The sequence below is a fragment of the Perca fluviatilis genome, chromosome 5, assembly GCF_010015445.1.
Source record: "Perca fluviatilis chromosome 5, GENO_Pfluv_1.0, whole genome shotgun sequence".
Taxonomy (NCBI): Eukaryota; Metazoa; Chordata; class Actinopteri; order Perciformes; family Percidae; genus Perca; species Perca fluviatilis.
This window is the reverse complement of record NC_053116.1, coordinates 31,200,113-31,225,515: the sequence shown is the minus strand read 5'-3', so window position 1 is coordinate 31,225,515 and position 25,403 is coordinate 31,200,113. Positions and strand designations below refer to the sequence as shown.

Sequence of the window (25,403 nt, the reverse complement as noted above, 5' to 3'; positions counted from 1 at the left end):
TTTACTACCAGCTCCCTTTATAAGACTTGCTCAGTATTCCAGTGGAAACTGAAAAGGTGCTGGTACTGTACCCTGCCAGTGTACATACAGCACGGTACACATGCAATGGAAAAGCTATTACATTATCTCTCATTGAAGTGGCAGTGAATTGTATTTGCAAAAAAAGCATATAACAATTATACAATAGAAATAGTGAAACAGACCATTTTAACAGCAATAATAACACAGAACATTCCAAAATTACAAAGCAAAAGGGACATTAAAATAATAAACATTTATAATAAACAGACAAATAATGCGGGGTGAAGTGGAGTTAATAAGAGATGGAAAAAAAGATTTATTCCTAACAATGTATACATTAATTTGGCACAGTCTTGTTCTGTCAAAGACTATATTTGAGACAGAATCATTTAAAAATGGAATTCCAAATGCGTAACTCTGCCTCATATTTATTTTTGTCCTAAACTTTCAGTGTAATAAAGGTTCATATCACATTACGATTTCCCACTGTATTACAATAAATAATACAAAGTGAAGATTGTGGGATTGTGAAAACCTTTTTTCCCACCAATTGTAACAAAGTTGGAGGGACTATTTGTAAAAAACACGTGCACATCCTCAAATAAATTATTTCACACACACCACAGTGACTGTATGTTTATTGCATGTGTGCTACTTTTTTTGCCAAAATCCCCCCAAACCCAGTGTTTCTAATGGAGTGAGTGAAGAGAATGACTGAGATTCAGTAGGAGTGGAATTATTGCAGCACTCCACAGCTTTATCTCTGCACCAGTAATCCTGCTGCACTCAAAGCTCTGCTCCCAGTTTAAATTAGGAGAGTTGTAACCCATAATGTTCAGCACATCATTTCATTCCAGGTAGTAAATAAGTTCTAATCAGTTGCTACACTATTGCTACAAATTAGCTACACTATTTAACATAATGTTTAGCTGTCATGCAGCCAGGAGATTGCCACGGTTTTATCTTTAGCTCAACTACATGATCTGTGCATATGAAACATGAAAGTCAGAAGCCCTTTCAACATAATACATTCCACATTCAAAAGGTCTTACTTGCCAGAAAAGTAAATTCATTATTTTGGCAACCTGAAGATTTGTGTAAGCATGCAGAGTGAACAAACTCATTTTACAGCAATAATGTTGGGATATAGCATTTCTTTTGTCATATCTGCCAAGTTAGCATGACTTTAGCTACGTTAGCGTTAATGTTTTTCTCCATCATCATTGACTTTTACAACTGTCTCATTTAGTTATGTGGAATAACAAACTGAATTATCAGATTCATCAAAATGGATATTTTTCAGTTACAGATAACAGCTTGGAAAAATCAGTTAATACTTTTAGTTTTATTTTTAGCATAAGCTAAGGCTAGCTGTGGCTTTTTCATCAGCTAGCTTGCACTTGAAGTACATCGCTTGCTTTAGCTGTTGTGTTGGCTGTCTATCTGTGACAGAGAGTGCAGTAGGCCTAAGTGTGACGGTGGCTTCTAGACAAGAGCCAACACATTAGCAAACCAGAGTCTAATTACTGCAGTTTCGGTTTTAGCTTAGTTTTTATGTTACAACCATGTTTTAGCAGCAATTATACACCTAGCTAAAGTATATAGTATTATACCTGTTTATATGGTAAAACAGATGTCACAAAGTCAGATTCTGGTCTTTACTGCATTTTGCCTTTCAAGGGCTGATTAGTCTAACATGATCTACAAAATTAAGTTTGTAAGTGTTTATTAAAAACTTTAGCCCTTCCTGCCATCGTAGACTTCCTCTGACTGAGAGTAAATCCTATTTCTGTTGTCATAGGGAAATCAAAATGTAAACCATGATTGTGTTGCTTTTATTAACACATTCTCTCAGTGTGGTGTGGTGTGGTTTTGATTTTCTGAAAGGGGGATCCTGGCTTTTTTTTTCTTCCCGCAGCCCAGTGATGATTTTATTATCTTCCCTATATAAAAGCATGTAAAAGAACATATAGATCACATCAGTGGGCTATGACATTCATTTGTGAAAGTGGTGCACGGATAAAGCACTCAGGCTTCATAAGGCAACAGATTATACAAACAGCTCTGCATTTGTGACATCACAATGGCAGGTTTGGGATCTGCAACTCTCTAAATACATTATAAAAACTAGAAAAAAAAACAATGTGACAGTGACAGAACATGTTCACAGAAACCATTACTATACTAGGATTACAGGATGACACCATGATATAAATATTTTTTTGTCATCAGTTCATACCACAGACTGTAAAAACAGTCTATGGTCCAAAAGCTGGAGCTGTAAAAAAACGTGTATGTGTGATTTTCAGATATTTTGTACAGACTGTACATACACTGCCCAACCTTTGTTAAAAAAAATCACCTGCAACCTCTCTGTTTTTTACTCTTCTGCCTTTCTGTGTCTGCATATAAGGGATTGTGTGTGTGTGTGTGTGTGTGTGTGTGTTTTAGCACCGCAACCATCACCTTTCTCCAGTCAGATGTCGGTGGTCTCCAACTGGTTGAGCATGTCCACCTCCCCGTTGCTGCATGTCTTCTGCTGCCCGTTGGCTTTTTGCGGCACCTGGAACAGGAAGTGGCTATTTTCTTTATGTTCAGTAGGCGACGCAGCAGGCTGCTCCAAGCTGATGGTGGCGCGGCTGGTTTCGGTAATGGAGGAGTTATTGTGGGAGTTAAAGTGGTAGTTGGTGGTTGTTTTTCCCCAGCCGGTTTTACCCCAGGCAGACTTCCACTGTGCCCACTTCCTCCGCAGCGCTGTCTGGGCCTGGATGTCAAAAAAGTTTATTATTTATATTTAGTGCTGTCAAACGATTAAAATATTAAATCGCGATTAATCGCATTCTCATAGTTAACTCACAATTAATCGCACATTTTTATCTATTCTAAATGTCCCTTGATTTCTTTTTGTCCCATTATTTTTTTCTCATTTTAATGCTCTTATCAACATGGAAAAGTGGATCGGCTTGCTTTATGCTTCTGTCGCCTGGCTTTGACGATCGGGCGGAGAATTCGCATCAGCTGTGTGCTTGGCCATCAAGTGGTATTTCAGCTGCGATCATCGCTCAGTTCACAACGACAAAACACACAGATCACTTTGGTCTTTCAGTGGAACCATTTGGCAACTTTTTTAAAGTAAATTTTCCATTCAGAATCTTATTGGCATCCATTTCGGCGTTTCGCACTCGCCATCCCCTCAAAACGTAACATAAGCCTACTACTCGTTGGCCGGCTCGCAAGCCCAAACAAGTGTGTGCGGTGTACCTGTTGTTTTGTTTCCGGTCTAGCTAGATCCGGTGTGGTGTTGTAGTTTTTCAAACGTTACTAGTTGTTGCAACAGCATGTGAAAAAAACTAGAAGAACGTTGATCTCGCAATAAAAAATTGACGCCTTTAAAATGGGTTTGCGTTAACGCCGTTAATAACGTGTTTAACTGACAGCACTATTTATATTATATTTAGTCTAGTTTTAACCAGTTTAACGTGACATGCAGTATATTGTATATGACACAACAGTTTACATTATCTGGGTCATAACAACTGAGTCCTAGCAGTTTAAAGTATCTTTGAAACATTAACTATGATAGTTTTAATGTACCTCAGCATTGCAGAAACAGAAGATAATTGCCACCAGAAGTCCCTGTAAAGCAATTGGACATTGATTAAATATGCATACAGGAACAGATGTCAGTCAAATAATCCTGTAAATCATAAATGTAAATGAATCATTATGTTTTATTTGAAAACCCAAATAGACCAAATTTACCAAAGAGGTAAATTGTCTTTTTCTCGAGTTGTGTGAATTTGAGACTGGCAATCACTAGAAACTTGTTTTACTAATATTAATACACAGAGCAACTGAAGGTCCAATTTCCAAAAGCAAGAGGCCAAATATAGCTTGTTTATTCAAATTCTGCCATGCTTTGCATTGTAGTGGAAATTGTTGAAAGTGCTCTTTAGATTGATGTTGTTGCTTAATGAAAATGGAAGGATGTGTTGGTGTTTGATGCCAAACACCAAATGTGTTTAGAACAGCAAATGTAAAGTCTTGTGAATTGTGATGTTTTCATGCGAAATAAAACATGCAGATTATTAGTGTAAAATTGGTAATAGTAAACTTCACCATAGGAGTTTGTTTAATACAGCCATGATCTGAATGAGTCTCTGTGGGCGAGTAGCAGCATCAGCCTTTTGTTCAAACTCTATTGTGCAGTTTATTGTTGACAATACCTGGAAGTGGCTGAAGATATTTACAAAGAAATCAAAGATGGCCCGGCTGATTCGTCCCTCTGGCCTCCAGGGGAAAAGGATGAACTGGACTCCCAGCAGAGGAATCAGGATGAGGGTGGCTCTCACTGCCTTCATGTAGGCTGTGGACTCAGCACAGTGGGTCTCTTTCAACTTGGTGATTAGAACGCGCACGATGTTCAGGAGAAAGAAAAGGTTCACCTAGATAGATTGATAGTAGATTAAATGAAAGTAGAGGAGAAGGGAGAGACATATATAGAAATCTGTTATGATATTACTTACCACAAGTTAAAGTCAATATTTTTAACTGCTCTCCCATCTCAGTGGCATTTTAACCCTCATGTTGTCCTCGCGTCAAATTTGACCCATTTTCAAAAAGTTTCTATATGAGAAATTTTGGGTTTCTTCCAACCATTGCATTTGAAAATAAATTCATTAAAGAATGAAAAAGCTGACAAAAATGTCAGAAAAAGCTTCAAAAACGTGGGGAAAAAACTACAAAAAACAAAACAAAAATCGGAAAAAGTGACAAAAACATAGGAAAAAGTGACAAAAACATCGGAAAAGGTGACAAAAACATTGGGAAAAGCGACAACAGTGTCGAAAAGTCGACCAAAACGTTAAAAATAAGTTTAGATTTTAAATTTTGACCCAGAAAAACAAAACGTTGCATGGTCGACGGGAAGACAGCACAACGGTTAATATCAGTACTGTTTGGCAATTTTGTTTCTGATGAACAGTACGGCCAATAAAGGCAGTCAATTAAACACTGACTGATAACTGCCAGTAGTTTATTTAAAATTGACTGTGTATTTGCATCTGTCACTTAGTATTTGAAAAGCAGTTTTTAGAGTCAATTTCGAGCGAGCAAGATAAAATCTGTTAATAATAATCTTATAACAATTATATTTTTTTTATTTATTTACTTTTATTAATGACTCACAAGTAGTGCAGCTTGAATGGGCCCCTGAATGATGTAGTGAAGGTGTGTGTGTGAGCTGATCCAACACCTGAAACCAACAGAGAGCACAAAAAAACCTGAAACTATTCCAGCGAGCTTTCACATACTGTACACAGTGATATAATAAATAAGCCTGAGGGTATTCAAAGCCCAAGTCATTCATCATTAGTGCTGGACTCAGCAAACAAAGGGCTCACGCAAATACCACTAGAGGGAAATCAATATCGTACAAATCCTCTCAGCCTGATCAAAGAGAGTAGTAGAAGGTCAGGGGAAGGCGAGAGAGGGAGAAATCCCGGCCTGTTGTTATGTTACAGTAGACTACATACTGCGACATTCCTGGCCTTGATCTGGACTTGGGCTTCACGGTTGTGACAATAGAAGAAGCAAACACACTACATACTTACTTATCGTCAAAGAAGAGCCCGCGTGCTACAGCATACGTGATGGCAGGAACAATGGGAAAACCTTTGGACATAGAGAGAAACACAGACAGAAATATCAGACTCTTGTAACATCCTGAGTCTCTACAGAGGCTTCTGAAGTTGCATCACAATATAAAAAACATAATGTGAAAAAGTAATGCAGCACCTTAAAGCGTTACTTTAAGTGTGTTACGTTTTGATATTAATGAACGTCCGTTACATTCAAGCCGTTGCCAAAATGAGTTGATACAAAGCTAATTCAGACTATCAGCTCCACACAACTCTCTCTGTATATCTCAGTATGGCTATGTTCACCAGATTGTGTCGTCCAGCGACTTTCATGCGCAGAAACTGGAGGAGGAGGAGGGGCGGTGGCTGTGCGCGATCACGGAAGGCTTATATCATGTGGACGCGCTGACAGTGTTGTTGTCATTACTTGGAATTCCTCATGGGGGCGACAGAAACGACGCACTATAGCTTTCATATGTTGATGAGTCATAAAAGTGTTTTATATAAACAAAATACAGTATTTTTTAACTAACCTTAAAGGAATAGTTTGACATTTTGGGAAATATGCTTATTCACTTTCTTGCCGGGGCTTAGATGACGAGACTGGTAGGTATCTGTCTACTCAATGTGAAACTAGAATTAGGAGTCTGATAACTTAGCTTAGCATAAAGTTTGGAAACGGGGAAACAGCTAACCTGGCTTGTGCGAAGGTAACATCATTTGAAATCCAAGCACCTCGATCCGAAGCTGGAACCAGGAAACTGAACAGGGGCAAAAATCTAGCCTGGCTCTGTCAATTTTTGGTTTTACTGGGGTTATGTATTGTTGATTTTACACTTCAGTTTTTGTGCAAGATATAATGTTTTCAGTGCTAAGCTAAGCTATGTGGCTGCTGGCTGTAGCTCCCTATTGGTCGCACAGACATGACAGTGGTATCGATCTTCTCATGTAATGTAAGAAAAGAAATAAGCATATTTCCTGAAAAACTATTCCTTGACCAAACTTACTGCTACTACATACATACTTCATTAAAAAAAGAAGAGCCACAAAAGAGAGGGAAAAAGTACAGATAGCGCATTGCTTACAGGCTACGCTTATGACCGCGCATTACAGCTCTAAAATGCTATGAACCTTAGAGAGACATAAAAGAATCCATTATTAATACATAAGAGCTGGGTGCCTGGATAATCGCTGAAATGAAGCCCACTTATCTAAGCACAGGTACTGTACATCCAGGCTTCAAGGTTACATTTATGCAATGAATTAGGGTGGAAATGTGATGTTCTCAGCGCAACACAGGAATTAAGGACCACAATATAGTCAAACATTGCAGATGCTCTCATATATAATTAGGTATATTTATGAATAAATGTATGCTTTGGCACTTGAATTTGGAAGCCTTAACGATACTGTTAACCTTGAAAACAGTGTCTGTTGAGGATAATGCAGTGCTCTTCACTTGGAGTGTTGCTCATGAGGTAGCATTATTAGCATCTTGTGAGTGAATGACAGCCATAAACACCCACAGAATGCAACTGTGATGTACTGTATTAATGTAATTCTTTTATATTTGTCTTGCAATCTGCTGGTAGCATATTGTGACGGCCCCTGCTAGCTGTGTGTGACTGCTTGTTCTAACTATGCATAACTGTGTTTAAGGTATCAGCTGATGCAGCCGGATTTGCAGCACCTGGGCCCAGTGCTCCACAGGAAATAAAGGGCCCAGCTTCCTGGACTTCTCTCTCGCTCTACTCTGCCGACACCAGAAGCCCTGTTTGTTCTGTTGTCCATTTTTGCATTACAACACCCTACATCCATTTTACACACATCCACATGAACACTACTTATGTTACTGACTTTCACACCTCATACTTGTATTTAGTTTAAATGTATATATTTTTTTATTTTGGTAATAATTACCCAAAATTATTGGCATTTTGTGTCTCTTCCCGGTTTTTGTTATGACCTAGAATCAGCTTTATGACATTAAGCACTATGATTCTTAAACGCTCTCTCTGTAGACATTGTTTGAATATTCTGACTAATTTCCCCAGTGTAAATATACTGTTGTCATTTGATATGGACACGGCCACAAGAAAGAAGCAGCTCGCACTGAAACGCAAAAGGAAATAGTTTGGAAATGGCAGTGAAATATCAGATCCTCCTGACTCACCCCATCCCAGGACGTAGTACCAGAAGAGCTGCTGCTCCCCGACAAAGACGGCCACAATGATGAGCGTGTGGAGATAGATGCCTTCACACAGCATCCAGAAGTAGTTGGAAGTAGATGTGTACTGAGTCAGCACAGCCAGGACCTTGCAGCTCACCTGACGGACAGGAACATTTTACTTCAAAAGGAAACTAATTACAAACAGACAGCCACCCACACTTAGATATGGAGAATGATTTCTAGTAAGCACACCATTAAGTTAAGTGTTGGAATTTTTTTAACATGGGGAAATTAGATAAGTGAAATGAAATGCATTTGTAATGGGATGAAATACAGATGAAAGATAAATTCACTGGCTCACAGGGTTGCTGGTGCTTATGGCTTGGTTATTGGCCCCAGTGAGCGAGAGCCACATGATTGTAACAATGGAGTTCAAGATGAAGGAGAGAAACATGTTCTTGTGGAGGGAGATTCTCTGGCAGCTAAGACTCCTGAATGAGAGAAACAGACAGAGAGAGGGAAGGTATATTAGTTAAGGTTTCTTTATATTTTTTATAGGCTTTTACAAACATTTTAGACTGAAATTGCAATAGCTTTTTATATTTGACATACCATTTTTTTTTTTTTTGCCGTAAAGATACCCACAATTTAAACTATATACTTTTTCTTAACAGTTACATTCATTAGATCTTTCACAGGATAAAAAAAAGCCTTTGAAACAACTGCATTATGTGACCGAGCGGCATCCGCCAGGTCTGAAAAGTGAAGCCATTGCGGTGCCAGTGCCTTAAACCTGCATTATTTCTAATGGCCAGGAGGGAGCGACTCCACTGGTTTAAAAAACAAGTCTGATTGTACAGAAGTCTATGAGAAAATGACCCTACTTCTCACTTGATTTATTACCTCATTCGACCGGCTCAACAGAAGTACAGTGCTGGGATAAAGCCTGACATTCAGTGTGCAGAATACATACACGCAGCTTATACCAGTTTCTAAGCCATCACACACAAACTGACACTGAAGTAGGAAAGCAAAAGTAAGAAAGGTATATGAAGACTGTTGAGGTTAGAGCCCGACCAATATATCGGCGAGCCGATATTATCGGCTGATATTAGGCATTTTCCAAACTATCAGTATCGGCATTTCTAATGGCCGATAAATGAATATTTAAAAAATAAAATAAAAACGGACGAAACACCCTTCAGTCATGTTATGCATGTTGGCGTTGCATAGTTTGGCCACCAGAGGACGCTCTACAACGTCCCTGTTGGCAACACTAGTGTTTAACCCTTTAAGTTTCATATCTTAAGTTTGTATTTTTATACATTGTCTTTATCAGAACTTTAATATATTTTGATATTCCTTTGTTCTGTTGTGACAATAAAACAAAAAGTTTCATACCCCCTCGTACCACACTGACCTCCTCTCCCCCTACCAACCCTCACGGTCCCTCAGATCCACCTCAGCTGGTCTCCTCTCTATCCACAAGTCCAACCATATGGGGACAGAACATTCTCCAGGGCAGCTCCCAGGCTCTGGAACCCCCTCCCCCAAGAGATCCGCACCTCTGAGTCCCTCACCATCTTCCAGTCCCGCCTCAAGATATCGGCCTTAAAAATCTTTTATCGATCGGGCTCTAGTTGAGGTGTTGAGTCAGATCATAGATGAGAAAAGTCATGACTCACTTGAAGTAGGAGAAGATGATCAGACAGATGATCAGGGAGACAATAGACAGGCCATGACCCACCATGGCCAGGTAGTAGAGACTGAACGCAAACTGCATGGACAAAAAATGGTTTATTCATGATAAATATAAATAAATTCACCACTTATTAAAAATTGTTATATTTTAAGTTCAAGAGTGAAGCCAGCAAAGTAAAGCAGCAACAGGGTTATTTCTAGGTGTCTATTAACAGTGCATAGTCTGCATCTATACAGTATGTAATCAAAAACAAAGGAAAGAAGAGAATATAAGCCTTTTGGGGAAATTCAGAAAAGAACATGTGAATGTAGATGCACCAGAGAACATAATCATACTGTTGGCCAAATGTCATGTAAAATAAATAAGCTTCATGGAAGACAATCTTTAAAAAAAAGCGCTCCTACAGTAATATCTGTGTGCAGGCCTGTGAGCTTTGCCATCCTCCAAGTGGAACAAATCCTAAATGACTTGCATGTTTAAGTCAGTTTAATAGACTGTACTTGTAGACATGAGGTGAATTAAAAATAATGAATCCTACATGCAAAAATAGAGGAATAGGATTCACAGTACATTTGCATTTAAATCAGAACTCCACAGAGACACAACTCTATGTGTTAGATGTTTGAATTCCAATGAAGTGGGGGAAAGAAATTAAGATGTGCAATAATCTCACTATCTGCTAAATTCAAAGAGTGTTTGGGGAGTTTTCCTGTTACACTAACAGAAATATTGCATCTCCAAATTTGATCATATATAACCGTATAAAAGAAATAAACCAGCAATGTCACACAAACAATAAGAACATGCAAATAGCGGCAGTATTTTGAATATTACACTTTTTGCCCACTTTACACTGATTAGCACCCTGTAGGGCTTGAGGTATTTATCACCCCTCGTTTCATAAAGATATACTGACACCACCCAGCTGCAGGAGCATCAGAGCGTGTGAATTAAAGTCACATGCTAACCTTTGATCCTATAGAGATTTTGACAGAAACACAAATAACTTCTGACTATCAGACTATCATCTATCGTAAACCCTTCTGGTGTTGTTTCCTGTAGTCGGTTCAGATTACAAAGGGGCAACGTTGCACTTTGCATTTTGTCCTTTCACACACCGTAGGGTTTAGTGCAAAACAACCAATTTTGTAAAAGTAGTCATTAAATGATGCTGCACTTAACTGCACTTATTTTTCTTACTATTTTATTATTCTACCAACACAGGGACTAAAACATGGTATATAACTCTATCTGTCCTTGTTTTAAACAAGGTTAAAGCTATAATGCGTAGTTTCTGTCGCCCCCCATGAGGAATTCTAAGTAATGACAGCTACGCTGTTGTTGCATCCACATGACACGAGCCTTCAATAATCATGCATCGAATCGTTGTACAGACATTCTGAAGTATTCAAAGTGCTTCTCGTCGTCTATCATCCTCATTCGTTTCACGTGGATATTGAACTCACCATATTTATGCCTGGCGTTATTCAACGGACGAACATTCCACCTTCGTATTCTTCATTTCTTTGCAAGCAGGCTCAAAAGCAGCTGTTCTTCCTCATCCATTGACTCCAATATCATCTTAGCCACTTGATTGACTCCCTGACGAAGGCTTGTATGCCGAAACGCGTCGGAGCACTTTAAGATTAATGATGACTTAGCCATAAATAAAGGCTTTGTATTTTTCTAAAAGAGAGTGCCTTGGACTTTCCTTTTTGGTTTCTACATTATGATTATCCCATCCAAAGAGCACCTCTAGCTAATTTTTTGAGTCCTGGAAGCGCTCCGCTACAGACATTTGATAAATCACCTTAGCCACTGTTGACATTGACCTCAATGCTGCTGCCAGTTCTGCCATTGTTTACTTTTTTCTTCTTCTTCTAGTCCGTAGAAATAGCGAAGTCGGTAGCCTTTCCTCAGTTGCGACACCTCTGTTCAGGAGAAGACTGCAAATAGTGTCGCAACCACCACAAGTATAAATAGTTACGACGCTCCCATGACGTCATACTTTCGCGCAAAACAGGTTGTGAATGGCGAGCATACTCAACACTTTAATGTTCTTTATGCATTGTACCTGTTCAAATAAAGAAACTATGCATCTGTCCACTTGAAAGAGGGCTACAAGCCTTGTTTTTTGGTGACATTATTCTAATTTGGTCAAAGGAATTAAATGTGTTTTTAACTGTTCCTAACAGTTTCACTGCATTGTGTTTTACCTTGAGTTTATCTTTGGTGTAGGCCTGACACTGGGTGTAGTTAGACCAGACTCGGTTGCTCTCCGGGTGGTGGAACCACTGGCCATCAGGATTACACACTTTGGATACCTTCTCTGTTGAAGACAACATTATAATTTACACAAACATTGTTGAAGGGTTTGATGTAGGCGCCTCAGGTGCCAAATAGACGATGAAAAACTTTTCCGCCGGGGCCCCTTAATTCAATGTGACGAGCAGTCAAGACACTGTAGGCTTATAAAGTGGACAACCCCCCCAAATCACGAATAAAAAAAAATGTAAAATGTAAATGTCTTGTGAAGTAAAAGTACATATCAATACTGTTGTGAAGCTGTTACATTCCATTATGGAAAAACTCTGCACCAAGCCTTTCTCATGGGACTTAATTGGTATCATAAATTGTTACATGGTTTTCCTCCCTGAAGATTTATCTGCGTGAACCAACCTTGAACCAATTCTCCTTTCATCTGGTGGCCCTTTCTTATCTACTACCTTCCCCTTTCTTATCTACCTTTAGCATTGTGAACTGAATCCTGCTTCGTGTCACTTTGTTCTCCGAGTGCTCATTACTGCCTTTAGAGTCTAACCATAAAACAATCATGATTGGATTGTTTCATAACATGCAAATACTAAAAAAGGAAAATATAAGACATACAAAACAGACAAGTGTGTGTGTGTGTGTGTGTGTGTGTGTGTGTGTGTGTGTGTGTGTGTGTGTGTGTGTGTGTGTGTGTGTGTGTGTGTGTGTGTGTGTGTGTGTGTGTGTGTGTCTGCCTCACCCGCAGGGTCAAAGTCCAAAAAGTATTCAGGACACATCTGCATGACAGTCCCTGGAGCTGAATCCCCCCAGCACAGCCAGCCGTCCCACGTACGGTTACAGTAATTCCCTGCAGAGGGCAGTACGGACATAACATTGAACTTGCACAGCTTGAAAGACACCGAGATTCCAGATGTGCGTGTATGTATTAGCTTTTAATGTAACACTGCTTGCCACAAGTGCAGCCTTTAGATATCAATCAGTCTCTTGCAATCCCAAACAGGTTGATGGCTAGAAATAAAGAGATGAAAATGAATGTATATGATATACAGTCTTGCATTTTTTGTTGAAGTTTGAGTTTCTGCAGCTGGAGCTGTTTGTCTCCTTGGAGGATTCCTCCAAGGAAAGATGTTTCAGCCACTGCATGTTTACAACAGCAAAAGTAAAAGTTGGTGTCCTTTTTTTAATATAAAATATGAAACATTCCTCAATAATAATGTCTTAGACATAGGCTACATGGCTATATTACTTCACACTACTTTAAAGTATTAAAATTAATTAAATAATTAGGGGCCGCATTTTACATTTATTGAGAAATTGTGAAGGTTACTGTGTTGTCTGTATGTGAAATAGCCAGGAATTACAGATTCATATTCTTTTACTATTCAATTTCTTCTCTCTCTGTGCTCTTTTATTATAAACAGGCTTAAGGGTATTATGGATTCAATTATTTTGAGCAACATATCCAGACTAACTTTCAGCTTGTCTGACTTAACCTATAAGAACACTAAGTATATGATTATACCATAGTATTTGAGAAATAATAGGTTCGGAATATCTTTTTCAATGAACATTTGAGAAACAACCTAGCAAAAACTGAAGTGTACTATAATGTTTTATCAGTCAAATATAACAGCTGTGTAATGTGTCTGTGCTGCCAGTGGCTCACATGCCAACAGAGAATCAGAAAAGTAGGGAACCTACATTTTTAATAAGATCCGTGGCAGGATGAATCATATAAATTATCTTTTCTTATATCAACAATGGGTCTTACTGCAGCGGGCCCGCACAAAGCTTGTCAACAATAGACGGAAACCTGACGGTACCAGGTTGTACTATGGCATGCTGGGAAACGGAGCACAAAATAACATTTCAAAGGCAGTGAAGCACTGAGCAGGAGTAAGGGGCACTGGGAAAGAGACAAAAGGCAAGTTTCCTTTCTTTTTTCTCTCTCTCTCTCTCTCTCTCTCTCTCTCTCAACTCTCTCAGTGTGCACACTGGAAACTGTTAATTTGTAGGACAACCGTAAGTAATGCATCTATGTAAATATTCATCATTGTTTGAAATTTAACTCACTAAAAAGTATGCTGAGTAGAAGAGAAATGCAAGAAATGCTCAGGTGGTAGAGTGGTCGTCTAGCAATTGGAAGGTAGGTGGTTCAATCCCTGGCCCTGCAGTCCCATGTCAAAGTGTCCTTGGGCAAGACACTGAACCCAGAATTGCTTTCGATCACTGTTTGAAGTCGGTTAGACTAGAAAAGTGCTATATAAATTCAGTCCATATACACTTACACACACATCTGCACTACACTTTGAACCTAACAGTGACAGATGGAAGTAAGCTGAAGGAACAGGCTGTGTCTGCTTTATACTGGCCCCCCAGGAAGTGTGCTGGGCTTTGAAGCAAATTGAACATACAGTGGAATTACATCACATGATGTCCCCTGGCCCCAAAAGACTTTCCCCCCATAGACTTACATGGTGAAAGAAATGTCTGCAAATCAGTGGATACATTTTTTGTTTTGTTTTACGTCAAAACCGAACAATAGGTACAGCCTTATCACCTTCTTCTGTATGTGGTGGATCATGGATTATCTTCAGGTAGCACTCAAATTGAGCAGCCAGGATCTGGTGTTGAGACTTTCCTAGGACGTTGGAGATGTCGCTGAAGTTCTCCTGCTGCTTCTCTACCGCCTTCTCACCAGCCACCATGGGCCCGACATCCTCAGACTGGGACACCTGGGTAAAATTCACCTACTGTATATTAGAGATGTCAGAAAGATGAATGTCTCTTTATTAAATTATCTTTCTTGTTAGACTAAAATCTTACTTTCTGTTAGGCTACATTAGAAACTACTACCAACAGTGCACAGGGGGAAATTGTGCCATTAATATGGCAAGTGATGGGTAAATAACAAAAAAAAAAAGGAATGAGGTATATCTAAGAACAGAGCAAACGGTTTAAATAAAAAGGTTTTCATGAACACGGCAATCAGTGTGTCAACAGTAATTAGCCATTATTTGCATAACATGAAAAGGAGATGGCTATGCCACCACACACACACACACACACACACACACACACACACACACACACACACACACACACACACACACACACACACACACAATCACACTCACCTCTGTGCCCAATGTCAGTGCAACTATCAGTGAAAGCGTCAGAGTCCTCCACATGTTTCTAAAAGGGAAACAAGAACGAGGACAATGCAATTATTAGACATTTTCCTACCAGTTTACCAAGTAACCATTTATTACTACTATGTGATGAACTGTTATTTATTCCAAAACTGTGCTTCTTACAATAAACAATATACAGTATTACACATACAAGACTAATGATACTAATAGTCTACAGCCATGCTAGCAGCTCTCTAAGACTGTATTTCAGCACATGTGCTTTGAGCTTAATGCTAATGTCAGCATGCTAACATGCTCACCAAAACAATGCTAACATGTTGATGTTAAGCAGATCAAGGACCAAGTCCATGACCCTAATGTATCTGTTTGAGAGTCCTCGAAATGAAGAAACTTGAAAACACCTGTTGTGATTTAAATTCAAATAGTTTGCGTGAGTTTATGGTCTCACAAGTGTGCTTACTGTATGCATGTTTATTTACAGTATATTTTCTCATCTATCAGACAGGAAGTCCATGCTTTCCACTGTCCACTCAGGGTCAGAGAAACCTGTGTGTTATTATTTTTGAGTGAAGCAAGTTCCCCTCAGTGTTTTCTCTTTTATGAGCCATAGGGTGATATACATACTCAGCATAAGGACTCATAAATTAGAGAGAGGGATGACAGAGCTTCTGAAAACTAACACATGATGCACACAGTGTCTCTTTGGTGGGAAAACATATTGGGCTTTGTTTATCTATGATGGAGGAAACTGGCTACATTGTGTTTGGACCTCCTTGTAATTGCAATAGAAAGTGGTCTTTGTGTTGTTGCTCTGTGCTGCATGTGCTGGCCTTGGAAATTAAGGCAAAGGAGTCGATCAGCTTCACATGGGCAGTAGTAAACCCGGCCTTCTCTTTGGAATTGATTCAAAATGATGAGAAAAGCTGAATTTGTCTCCACAGCAGTATTTATGTGAACCTCTGTCATCCCCATGCATTATTTTCCATGATTTAAAAGTAATGTTGTGCAGATGACATGTTCAATATTCAGATAAAAAACAAATAATCGAAAAAATAAAATAAAAAGTTTAATTTTTAAAGAGAGAACTGTAAAATCTATTTACATCAAGATACATGTAAACATCTCAACTGAATTACAAGCAAAATGTATTAAATGTTTGCACATTGAGAATTTTAAAGTTAAACTTAAAGTGCACATGTAAAAAAAAATGGTTTGTGATTTGACACTGTCAAAATGTTTTATCTCAAAAACTGTGAGAGAAATTTAAATTTAATATTGGAAACATTAGGGTTCAAGAGCTTAAAGCAAAGTTCCAATGAGACAACCTGTAGGGGGACGGTCCCCTACAGCTTGTCTCATTGGTCGGGTAGCGTGAGTTGTAGTTCCAATGAGACAACCTGTAGGGCTAAAAGTTACATAGTGTTGCTTTGAAGCCCAGTTTAAACATTAAAAGTAGATACAGTTCAAATTCATGCCAGAAAGCTCTTTTTTGATGCCAGAGTAACAAAAACATTTTGACAGTTGAGTACAGGGAATACAGATGGAATAGTACGAAAAATCTAATTCTTCACTCTTTATTTGGACTTTCTTTCTATCTACTTGCTCAAATAGAGCAAGAGATGCGAGTGCCAAACATCCCATGATTGTTGACGAGCACGTAGAGGGAAAACCAAGACATAGCCCAGGTTTAACTGAAACAGAGCATTTTAATAAATGATGTTTGTGTGCAAAGGTTGTCTTGAAGAGAGCTCTTGACTAACCCCTAGACACAAAGGTAATTATTAAATCATTTGCAGTAAATAACTTTAAGAATTTAGTATTTAGCTAACCTTTCAGTAATTGTTGGCAGTGACTCATGTTTTGATGCTGGAATGGTACACAATGTTGCACAAATTACAGAGAAAATACTGTAGGTCTGAAGCAGAGACTGAATATAAAGATGGAGGACGCGTCTCCACTTCCTCCCACTGTACAAAAGTGAAGCCAAAATATCCTCTAACTAGCTTGGTTTGAGGCGTGCCACACTAGCAGCTAGGCGAGCATTATAACATGTGTTACAAAGCGTTTGTCAAGGAAGTAAAGGCTGGACTACAATAGAGCTGTTTTGAGCAGTTTGTGAACAATGTTTTCTGTGGGAGATTGTAACACCCTTTGGGGTGGATTGGCTTTTTCACTTCGTAAACCTATTACATGCACAAAAAAGATATATAACACAATAAAGGGAAAAATCCCAAAAAGCATAACATGAGCACTTTAATTTGTGAGCTTAAAGTGATGGTTCGGAGTAATTTCACCCTAGGCTGCTTTGCACCTTGACCTCGAGCCAAACAACCCTGCATAAGCTTTTTTCCCTTGTTATGGTTAGCCTAGTGCAGGCGCTAATGGATCCACGTTTGTCGCTCATAAAGTACCCCACTAATAATGCCCGGAATGATACCAAACGTCTACAGTAGTACAAATAGTTTGTGTACTTATGAAACGAGGCATTAGAAAGTTTGTAACTAAACCATAAGTATATTTAAATAACACTTGCCCGCGAGATCACGCACAGAGCACATCTATTGCCGGAAAAGACTACTGGAGAAGAAGATTCAAGAAGCGAGTGAACAGCAGAAGCAGCTACTGCAGCGTGAGACGATAGGACAAGATGCCACACAGTTGTATATATCCCGGCTGCGGTTTAAAAGCAATAGATGTTGGGCTCTGTGCAGGATCTCATGCGATAGCGTGGTAGCAGCCAAGAGGAGTATCCATCAGGCAAGATAGACTGTGCGCTATGCTTGTTGGTGAGAAAGGCATACAGCAAGCACTGCCAAGGTATTATAATGTGTGAGTGTCCTTGGATTTACAATGTCCTGATGGAGCACAAGTTATTTAAATATACTTCTGGTGTAGTTACAAACTTTCTAATGCCTCATTTTAAGTACAGAAACTATTTGTAATACTGTAGACGTTTGGTATCATTCCGGGTATTATTAGTGGGGTACTTTACAAGATACAAACGTGGATCCATTAGCGCCTGCACTAAGCTAACCAGCTGATAACGCTAACTCGACCAACGTTATAACCAGGGAAAAAAGCTTATGGGGGGTTGTTTGGCTTGAGGTCAAGGTGCAAAGCAGCCTAGGGTGAAATTACTCTGAACCATCACTTTAAGAGGAGCTGTTAGGTTGGTTTTGTTATCTTTGGACAGAACAGCCGTTTCCTCCTATTTCCAGTCTTTGTGTGCAAAGCTAAGCTAACCGTCTGCTTGTAAATGTGTTCCAATCCTTGTTGCTGGCCACTTATTGCGCATTTCACACAATACTGTGACATCTTTTCCCTTGGCCTGCAGTTTGAGTTTTTGTTGGCTACGACAACCATACACAGACTCACAAACACCTAGAAACAGACATTTATTTATAATCACAATTCCATTCAATGAGAACTAAACAATGATTGCCTTTCTATCTATTGTGTACACAGTTGCCTCTAGCAATGTATTGTGCTCCATCAGGACATTGTAAATCCAAGGACACTCAGACATTATAATACCTTGGCAGTGCTCGCTGTATGCCTTTCTCACCAACGAGCATAGCGCACAGTCTATCTATGTGAACTGCAGCCAAGTAGTTTGGTTTGTCTTTGTTTTCTGGGAACAATACAAATGGAAAAGTTGCTACATTTGTCACTTCCTTTGTCCCTTATTTTGTTCAGGGTCATCCCCTCTAATCAGTAATCGAGGTGACCGAGAGCATTAGATTGAATGAAATACTAAGTAATATTAAAAAAACAAAGCAAGTAAAGTGACAATAGCAACTGAGGAAGGTGCAGAGACACAAAAATCCCAGCAAAATCAAAACATGTCTTGCAAACAGTTCGAATTAGGTTAATATTTAGGCTTTGAATGTCAATGATACAAAGCCCACTTTACACAGACTAAATCTGTGCACATATTTGCGCGTGTTGATTTGTACGGGTCTGTGTGTACATGACAAAGTGTGTGTTTGATTTGTGTCTAAAATCTTCTCCATGTTCAGATGCATGTCTGTTTTCATCGTCTGGATAAATTACTTTTTTGTGCTGAGACATTCTTTCCCCGTAGGGGGACACGAGGAAAACAGGAATACCAGCTTCTATCTGCTCAGAGAGCGATGGTTATACAACAGACGTTGCAACGTTTACATAAATGTCTGCAGTAATATCCTACATATTCGTTAATATGGGTAGGCAAAATTTTATGAACCTAAAAATTTCCATTTCTAAATCAATATTCTAGACATTTTACTTTTTTATTATAAATAGTTGACATTTACATATGAATTAAATGTAGTAATACAGCATATAGCCAACTTTGTGTGCCTGGTTGTCCGGAATGGCCATTTAGGGCAACAGTGGTCTATATCTACGACGTTCCACTTCCGGGATTGCTCAGATGCAGCCGACAATTCCGCTGAATGTCCCTCATTTAGGCCAAATTTATGAGGACTATGGTTAACTGCTCCTCAGATCTCTGCAGGGTAAATCCAGACAGCTAGCTAGACTATCTGTCCAATCTGAGTTTTCTGTTGCACGACTAAAACAACCTTTGAACGTACACACGTTCCACCAAAACAAGTTCCTTCCCGAGGCTATTTTGCAGCGGCACCGTGGCTCTGTCCAGCACTTAGCACCGCCCAAGACGATTGTAATTGGTTTAAAGAAATTCCAATAAACCAGAGCACATTTTTCTCCCATCCCAGAATGCTGTGTGGACTTGCCAGATCACCACAGAGACTCTGCAGTGACATAGGGCCCTGGCGATAATGTTTTTTATTGATTTGTTTGATTGTTTATTGCCATGTGTGGTCCCATGCTCCTATTGAAGGCCCGGGGTGCAGGGCCACGGTTCGTCACTGCACTCTTGTTTTCCTCTCTTTGCTATTCTTTGACGGCCTTTCCACTCAACCTCTGTTTTTTCTCTCCTATACTGTCGTCTGTCAACATTTATCTCACTCTACCTCACGTTGAGTCTGTGTGTGTGTCCCTAACGCTGCCCAGCCCCTCTGGTTTTCATTTAAATTTTATGTCCTGTTGGTTAGCTCAATTCTGTAAAGTAATAAGGACATAAACACCAAAATCACCCACACATGCCAATGACCATTAAAAGGGAACCCGATTTTACACATCAAAGTCTGTCTTGGGGAGTACTACTGCATATATATGACAATAGTTGTATAAAGCCTTTTGTGGCTCCAGAGGGAGCTGTGTGAAGTCAGACTCTGCTGCAGCGATTTAGATACAACTTTTATACCCTCTGTCGTGAGTCCAACAATGTTTTAGGAATGCTAAATGGGTGGAGTACACTTTTACGCATGCTGTTTCTGTCTTTCTCCTGTAGCCTACAGAAAGCTACATTTAAAAGGTGAAATATCAGCTGATGTAATTTACTTTAAAGGGTTAAGTCTAGGGTTATTCGATATTTTTCAATATCACTATCAACAAATCCTATGAAAAGCAAAACGATTATTGCCTGGGTATGCAAAACCTGATATAGCTTATTCATCTGTGTTACGACTCAAAACTTAAAAAAAACAAAAACAAAAAAAAACACATCACTGAGCCACAATGGATGACATTCTACTTCACAACAATGCACATTGAACATGTAGTTTATTTTGAGTCAATCCCACATACACCGTTCTGCCGCCGTAAACACTCAGAAATGCACCAAATCTGGATCTGAAGGGGCGCCGTTGTAGCTAACCTGGTACGCATACGCCCCAATGTACTAAGTCTCAGTCCTAACCGCAGCAGCCAGAGTTCGAATCCGACCTGCAGCCCTTTGCTGCATGTCTACCCCCTCTCTGTCCCTCCCTTCACATCTACAACTGTCATGTATCAATTGAAGGCCCAATTGCCCATCTTAAAAAATAAATAGTTCCTAACAAATACACTATGTCCTCCTGTTTGAACGTTTACAAGTATGGTAATAGTTAGTACTAGGTTAGTAGTTAGTTAGCCTTAGTATTTTTCTCTTGTATTTTCAGTTTATTATTTTTCAAACAGCCATATTGAGTTGCATATCTTGCAAACCTCCTCTGACTTTCTAACTATAAGTTAATCGGGTCTGCTTAGGTATGAACAGCACCACAGCCAATGATCTACAAGTAAATCACGAGTAATTGTTGGTGTCTCTGTTAGTTGATTAATCTCCCGATTATATCTCAGCGCATTCCTTTAAGTCCTGATTTCTTTCTCCAGTGTGATGTTTAGATGGTCTGAAAGCAGTCATTGTCAAACAGGAATGCTTGTCTGCTAACAGCTGTAGAAACAACACTGAGCCACGAGTACACCATGCCTAGGAAACTTAATAATGCATAATAAAACATCAGAATACAGAAGAAAGTCATACACTATTGGCAGCTTTAATTATAAAAATATTAACACGAGTGTCAGCCTTAAAAAATCCACATCAGACTCTATAACCTGTCATCTGTGTAATTCAATCTGCTGTCAAATCTACTGCCAGGTGCTGAAACCAACTGCTGAGGAATGAGGAGGGCTGAAAGAGCTGCAGCAGTGGTAAGTGATGTTTCTTATGAATGTGTGCTCGATGGTGTTTTTTGCCCCCAACTGCTCCTTCCAGGCAGCGCTGTGACCGCTGCCTTCAAGGCCTGGAAGGCACCGTTGGGGGCAAAAAACACAGATAAACTGAATGTGTCTTTTGTATGCAGAAATCACCAGTCATATTGGTTTTGAAAGCAAACTGAATGAACTAAAAAAATGCTGCCAAGATGTGTACAACATTCAAACAGCTTCCTGTGATTGGGGTAAACTGCTATTTCACAAGGGTTTAAGGCAAAGACGTGGACATTCTGACAAAATTAACAAACGTCTGTCTATTTAATGGAAAGAGGGAGGCTTAATATCCTTTGCACAGTACATCAGTGCATCTTGACTGGTTTTGATTAGAACGAGAGATCCGTGTTTGAGCCTCAGGGTCCTTCACTTTATATTTAGAAGCATTCCAAAGGAGACAAACCTCAGCTGAGGAAATTAAACACAGATCTCCTGAGTCAAAAATTCACATGATGCCTCACGATCATAGGACAAGTCAATGTCAGCGGTATTATGGCATTCCCCTGCTAAAACAAATATGTTTCTAAGGATTTGTTGATAAGCCAGATGTTCAAAATAAAGAAAGAGTGGCTCCAATAATTTCCCCGATCCTTTGTACAATGTGTTCCTGCTGCAAGGTAGAACATAAATATACAATAAGTGTATTTGTGACCATAACATATACATATAAACATATGTTTCATCTAATAAAATATGAACATCACTTCTCAATGACTCATTCTGAGGCTAACAAAGACGTACAGTAGTCTTGCCACTCCTGGCAACAGACAACAAAGATAATATAATAATTTAGAAAAAGCTTTCCTGGCTTTGAGATATCTCATTAAAACAACAAGTGTTGTTTTGGCCAGTGTTCTACTCTTTCATACTTACTATACTAATGTTTAAATATCGCCACTTTATCCATTCTTGAATTTATTTACTAATGAACAGCTGTCATTTTATGTACGGCCACAGTACTCTGAATTTCAGATTTTGCCCTCTGGCCCTAGGTTCAGATTCCCTGTGATTAAGAGTAACAGGGACAATCACTCCTTCATTCCCACAGCCATAGTGAACTCATGCCGGGGGAGGAGGTACAGTTAGTTAGTTAGTTAGTTAGTTAGTTAGTTAGTTAGTTAGTTATATTTCATTTCTGTATCATGCCAAACATTTTGGCCCATCCCACATGGGATTACAAGACACCACAAACTTACTTATTTAGCAAACGTCTTCCTGTCGCATTTACAAATCATTCGGAGAAATACATTAATACAAATATATACATATATACATATATATATATATATATATATATATATATATATATATATATATATATATATATAAATACACACGTACATATACATGTTTGTATACAAATAGTAACTCCCAACTCACTTGGCAAAGTGTGTAGTTTAGTAAGCGATATGATGTGGTTTGTGGTGATGCGGATGATGATGATGATGATGATGATGATTAGGATAATGATGATGTCTATGCTGCTGATGTGGAAAATTTGTGTTATGATGGAAGAGATGCCTGGTCACTTTTCACTTTATTGTGAGTATTTGTAGCTTTTTCGTCATTCTACTGCTTTTTTAGATGTTATTGATGCTGTGCTTTGTACACTTGGAAATGTCGTAGTCGGTCACCATTGACTATTGTTGGTCTTCTAGCCCACTGGAATCCCCCCCCATCTCCTTCTGTATTGTATGACTATGTTTTTTTTTCATGTATTGTATACTAGAGTGTGGATCGGGCCGCATTTTTCTGTCTGAGCCTGGCCCGCGTCCGACAGAGCATGAACCGAACCCGACCCGAGCCCGACAGGCATTAAGATATTTATGTCCGAGCCCGACACAGTTAAAAATCTCGTTTTTTCTCATACTAATGACACATGTACGTTTGTTTGTGTGGAAAGTCCACTTTTATTAAGCAACTTTAGGAAGGTATTCGTAAATGTCAACAGGTGAGCGCATCAGCGCACACGGGGCAACAAGCATACGTCACAGCTACATAAACAAACAGGCCCATTGGCTACCTACATAAATAAGCTGTTTTAAATTAAAAAAATTCAGTGCCTTATCGCGCTGATGTGACCGAGCCTGACCCAAACATCATTGCTAAATATCTGTCCGAACCCAGTACATCAGTAATCTTTGAATCCTGTTCTTCTTGATCCCAATTCTTTTAGAGAAAGTCCTAAAGCACATATTTTACAGGATCTGGGACTCCTTCCTTCATTTCTTAGAACAGAATGGAATGACTCTTGAGTAATACTAATAATGTGATCTTGGGTTTTTATTTTAATTTTTTTATTTATTGATTTATATATATATTTTTTACAAAGGGTGCGAATATACCTGTATGGCTCTCCTGTTGGGGCAGGGAGGGTGTGTTTTCTCTCTTTTTATGGAAATCCTGTATTGTACATGTACTATTAAAATAAAAAATAAAAAAGAAAGGCCAGTCCTCCACATCCTTATACCTCACTGTGAGAGTCACAATGACCTCATGGGGTCATGGGTCTTCACATGGAATGATGGGAAATCCAAACATTGCTGTTTTGTTACACCAGATTTAGCTTTAATGGCCATTGCACCCAGTCAAATGGACTGCAGATGCTGCTGTGACGTCAAACAGGATTTTGGCCCGACCCATAGGTCATAATTCCCTAAGGTACAGTATAAGTATCAGTGATTTAAAAGATAAGGCATGTGTTGCATCCATAAAATTCTCACCATTTCCATGCTTGCATTTTTTATTTTTTTGCTGGGTGGAAAGACTTTGATATTAGCTGCAGGGACATGTACATTTGCCTTACAAATGCTGTAATTGGATGAAGTTGACTTTGGGAAGTATTGAACTTAATTTGAGAAAATCCAGACACACAGATATAACATATGCTTAAGAAAGAACAGAGCAAAAGCATGGAGAAAACACTCTTTGGCCTAAAATAACAAGAGAGTGCTGCTGGCAACAACAAAAGAGAACATAACGTGTTTGGCAGAAAGAGTATAAAATGCCAGAAAACAACACTAGGGAGAACCAAAGGGAACAACACATCCATCACTTTAGATCTGACCAAGAATGAGAAACAATGAGCTTCACCTTACATTTCAACCCTCTACAGACTAGTGTTGGGTACCAAGACCCGGGACTAATACGGCACCGGTGCCTTAACGAACGGTATCTACCGGACCGAATAGCAACGCAGATTTCGGTGCCTCATTCCGGTGCCACTGATATGCCTGCGCTGCTCTCTGATGCTCCGAAAACGGACGTTAGAGGCAACAGTTCTGCATCGCTGCACGTGACGCTAGTTAACACTATACTCTACAGCAGCTAACGTTAGCCTACCGTTAGCTAGCAGCTGGATTAAAAACGGTTAAAATGCTGACAGCTAAACAGTGGAACTGAATTTCACTGGAGAGGATTCCAACAGCTGGACGTAACAGTCTGCAGCTGCCGAAAAACAACACACTTGAAACTGGTAGCCTCGTGGTGCATTCAAAGTTATTGTAACACCTTTTCCCATCTGGTGGTTGTTTTTGTCATTCAGCAATTTACTAGTGAAATACATTATTGTTATAAGTTATAGTTATTACTATATTATTAAATCATTTAATTTTGACCATATGGCCTTAGCAATAAACAAGCCGTTCTTTAATGCCGCTGACTGTTGTTTAGTACCCTTCTTTTTTTTCCTCTTTTTTTTTCCAGGCACCGGCACCGTTTTAAAAGTATCGCTTTAGCACCGGTAATGGAAAAAACCCAAACAATACCCAACCCTACTACAGACCCAATAGCACAAACTAGGGCTGCAACTAACTATTATTTTCACTATCAATTAATTTGCT

At 39.2% G+C, this 25,403-nt stretch overlaps 1 protein-coding gene across 3 annotated transcripts in view; it reads right to left on the bottom strand.

Moving 5' to 3' along the window:
• The window catches only part of calcrl2 (calcitonin receptor-like 2), a 31,562-nt gene continuing 6,159 nt past the window's right edge, over positions 1 to 25,403 (bottom strand). Inside the window, exons 2-13 of one of the 3 annotated variants that reach the window (XM_039801007.1) lie at positions 14,944 to 15,001; positions 14,367 to 14,556; positions 12,546 to 12,653; positions 11,749 to 11,861; positions 9,516 to 9,607; positions 8,192 to 8,321; positions 7,834 to 7,987; positions 5,634 to 5,694; positions 5,209 to 5,275; positions 4,248 to 4,466; positions 3,616 to 3,657; positions 1 to 2,785 (exon numbers count right to left, since the gene is read on the bottom strand). In XM_039801007.1, coding sequence (XP_039656941.1) covers positions 2,498 to 2,785; positions 3,616 to 3,657; positions 4,248 to 4,466; positions 5,209 to 5,275; positions 5,634 to 5,694; positions 7,834 to 7,987; positions 8,192 to 8,321; positions 9,516 to 9,607; positions 11,749 to 11,861; positions 12,546 to 12,653; positions 14,367 to 14,556; positions 14,944 to 14,997 — 1,518 coding nt within the window. In that variant the 5' untranslated portion in view covers positions 14,998 to 15,001 and the 3' untranslated portion in view covers positions 1 to 2,497. Of the gene's footprint in view, positions 2,786 to 3,615; positions 3,658 to 4,247; positions 4,467 to 5,208; positions 5,276 to 5,633; positions 5,695 to 7,833; positions 7,988 to 8,191; positions 8,322 to 9,515; positions 9,608 to 11,748; positions 11,862 to 12,545; positions 12,654 to 14,366; positions 14,560 to 14,943; positions 15,002 to 25,403 lie in introns of those variants that run through there. The other 2 variants (XM_039801010.1, XM_039801008.1) reach the window with 2 other exon arrangements.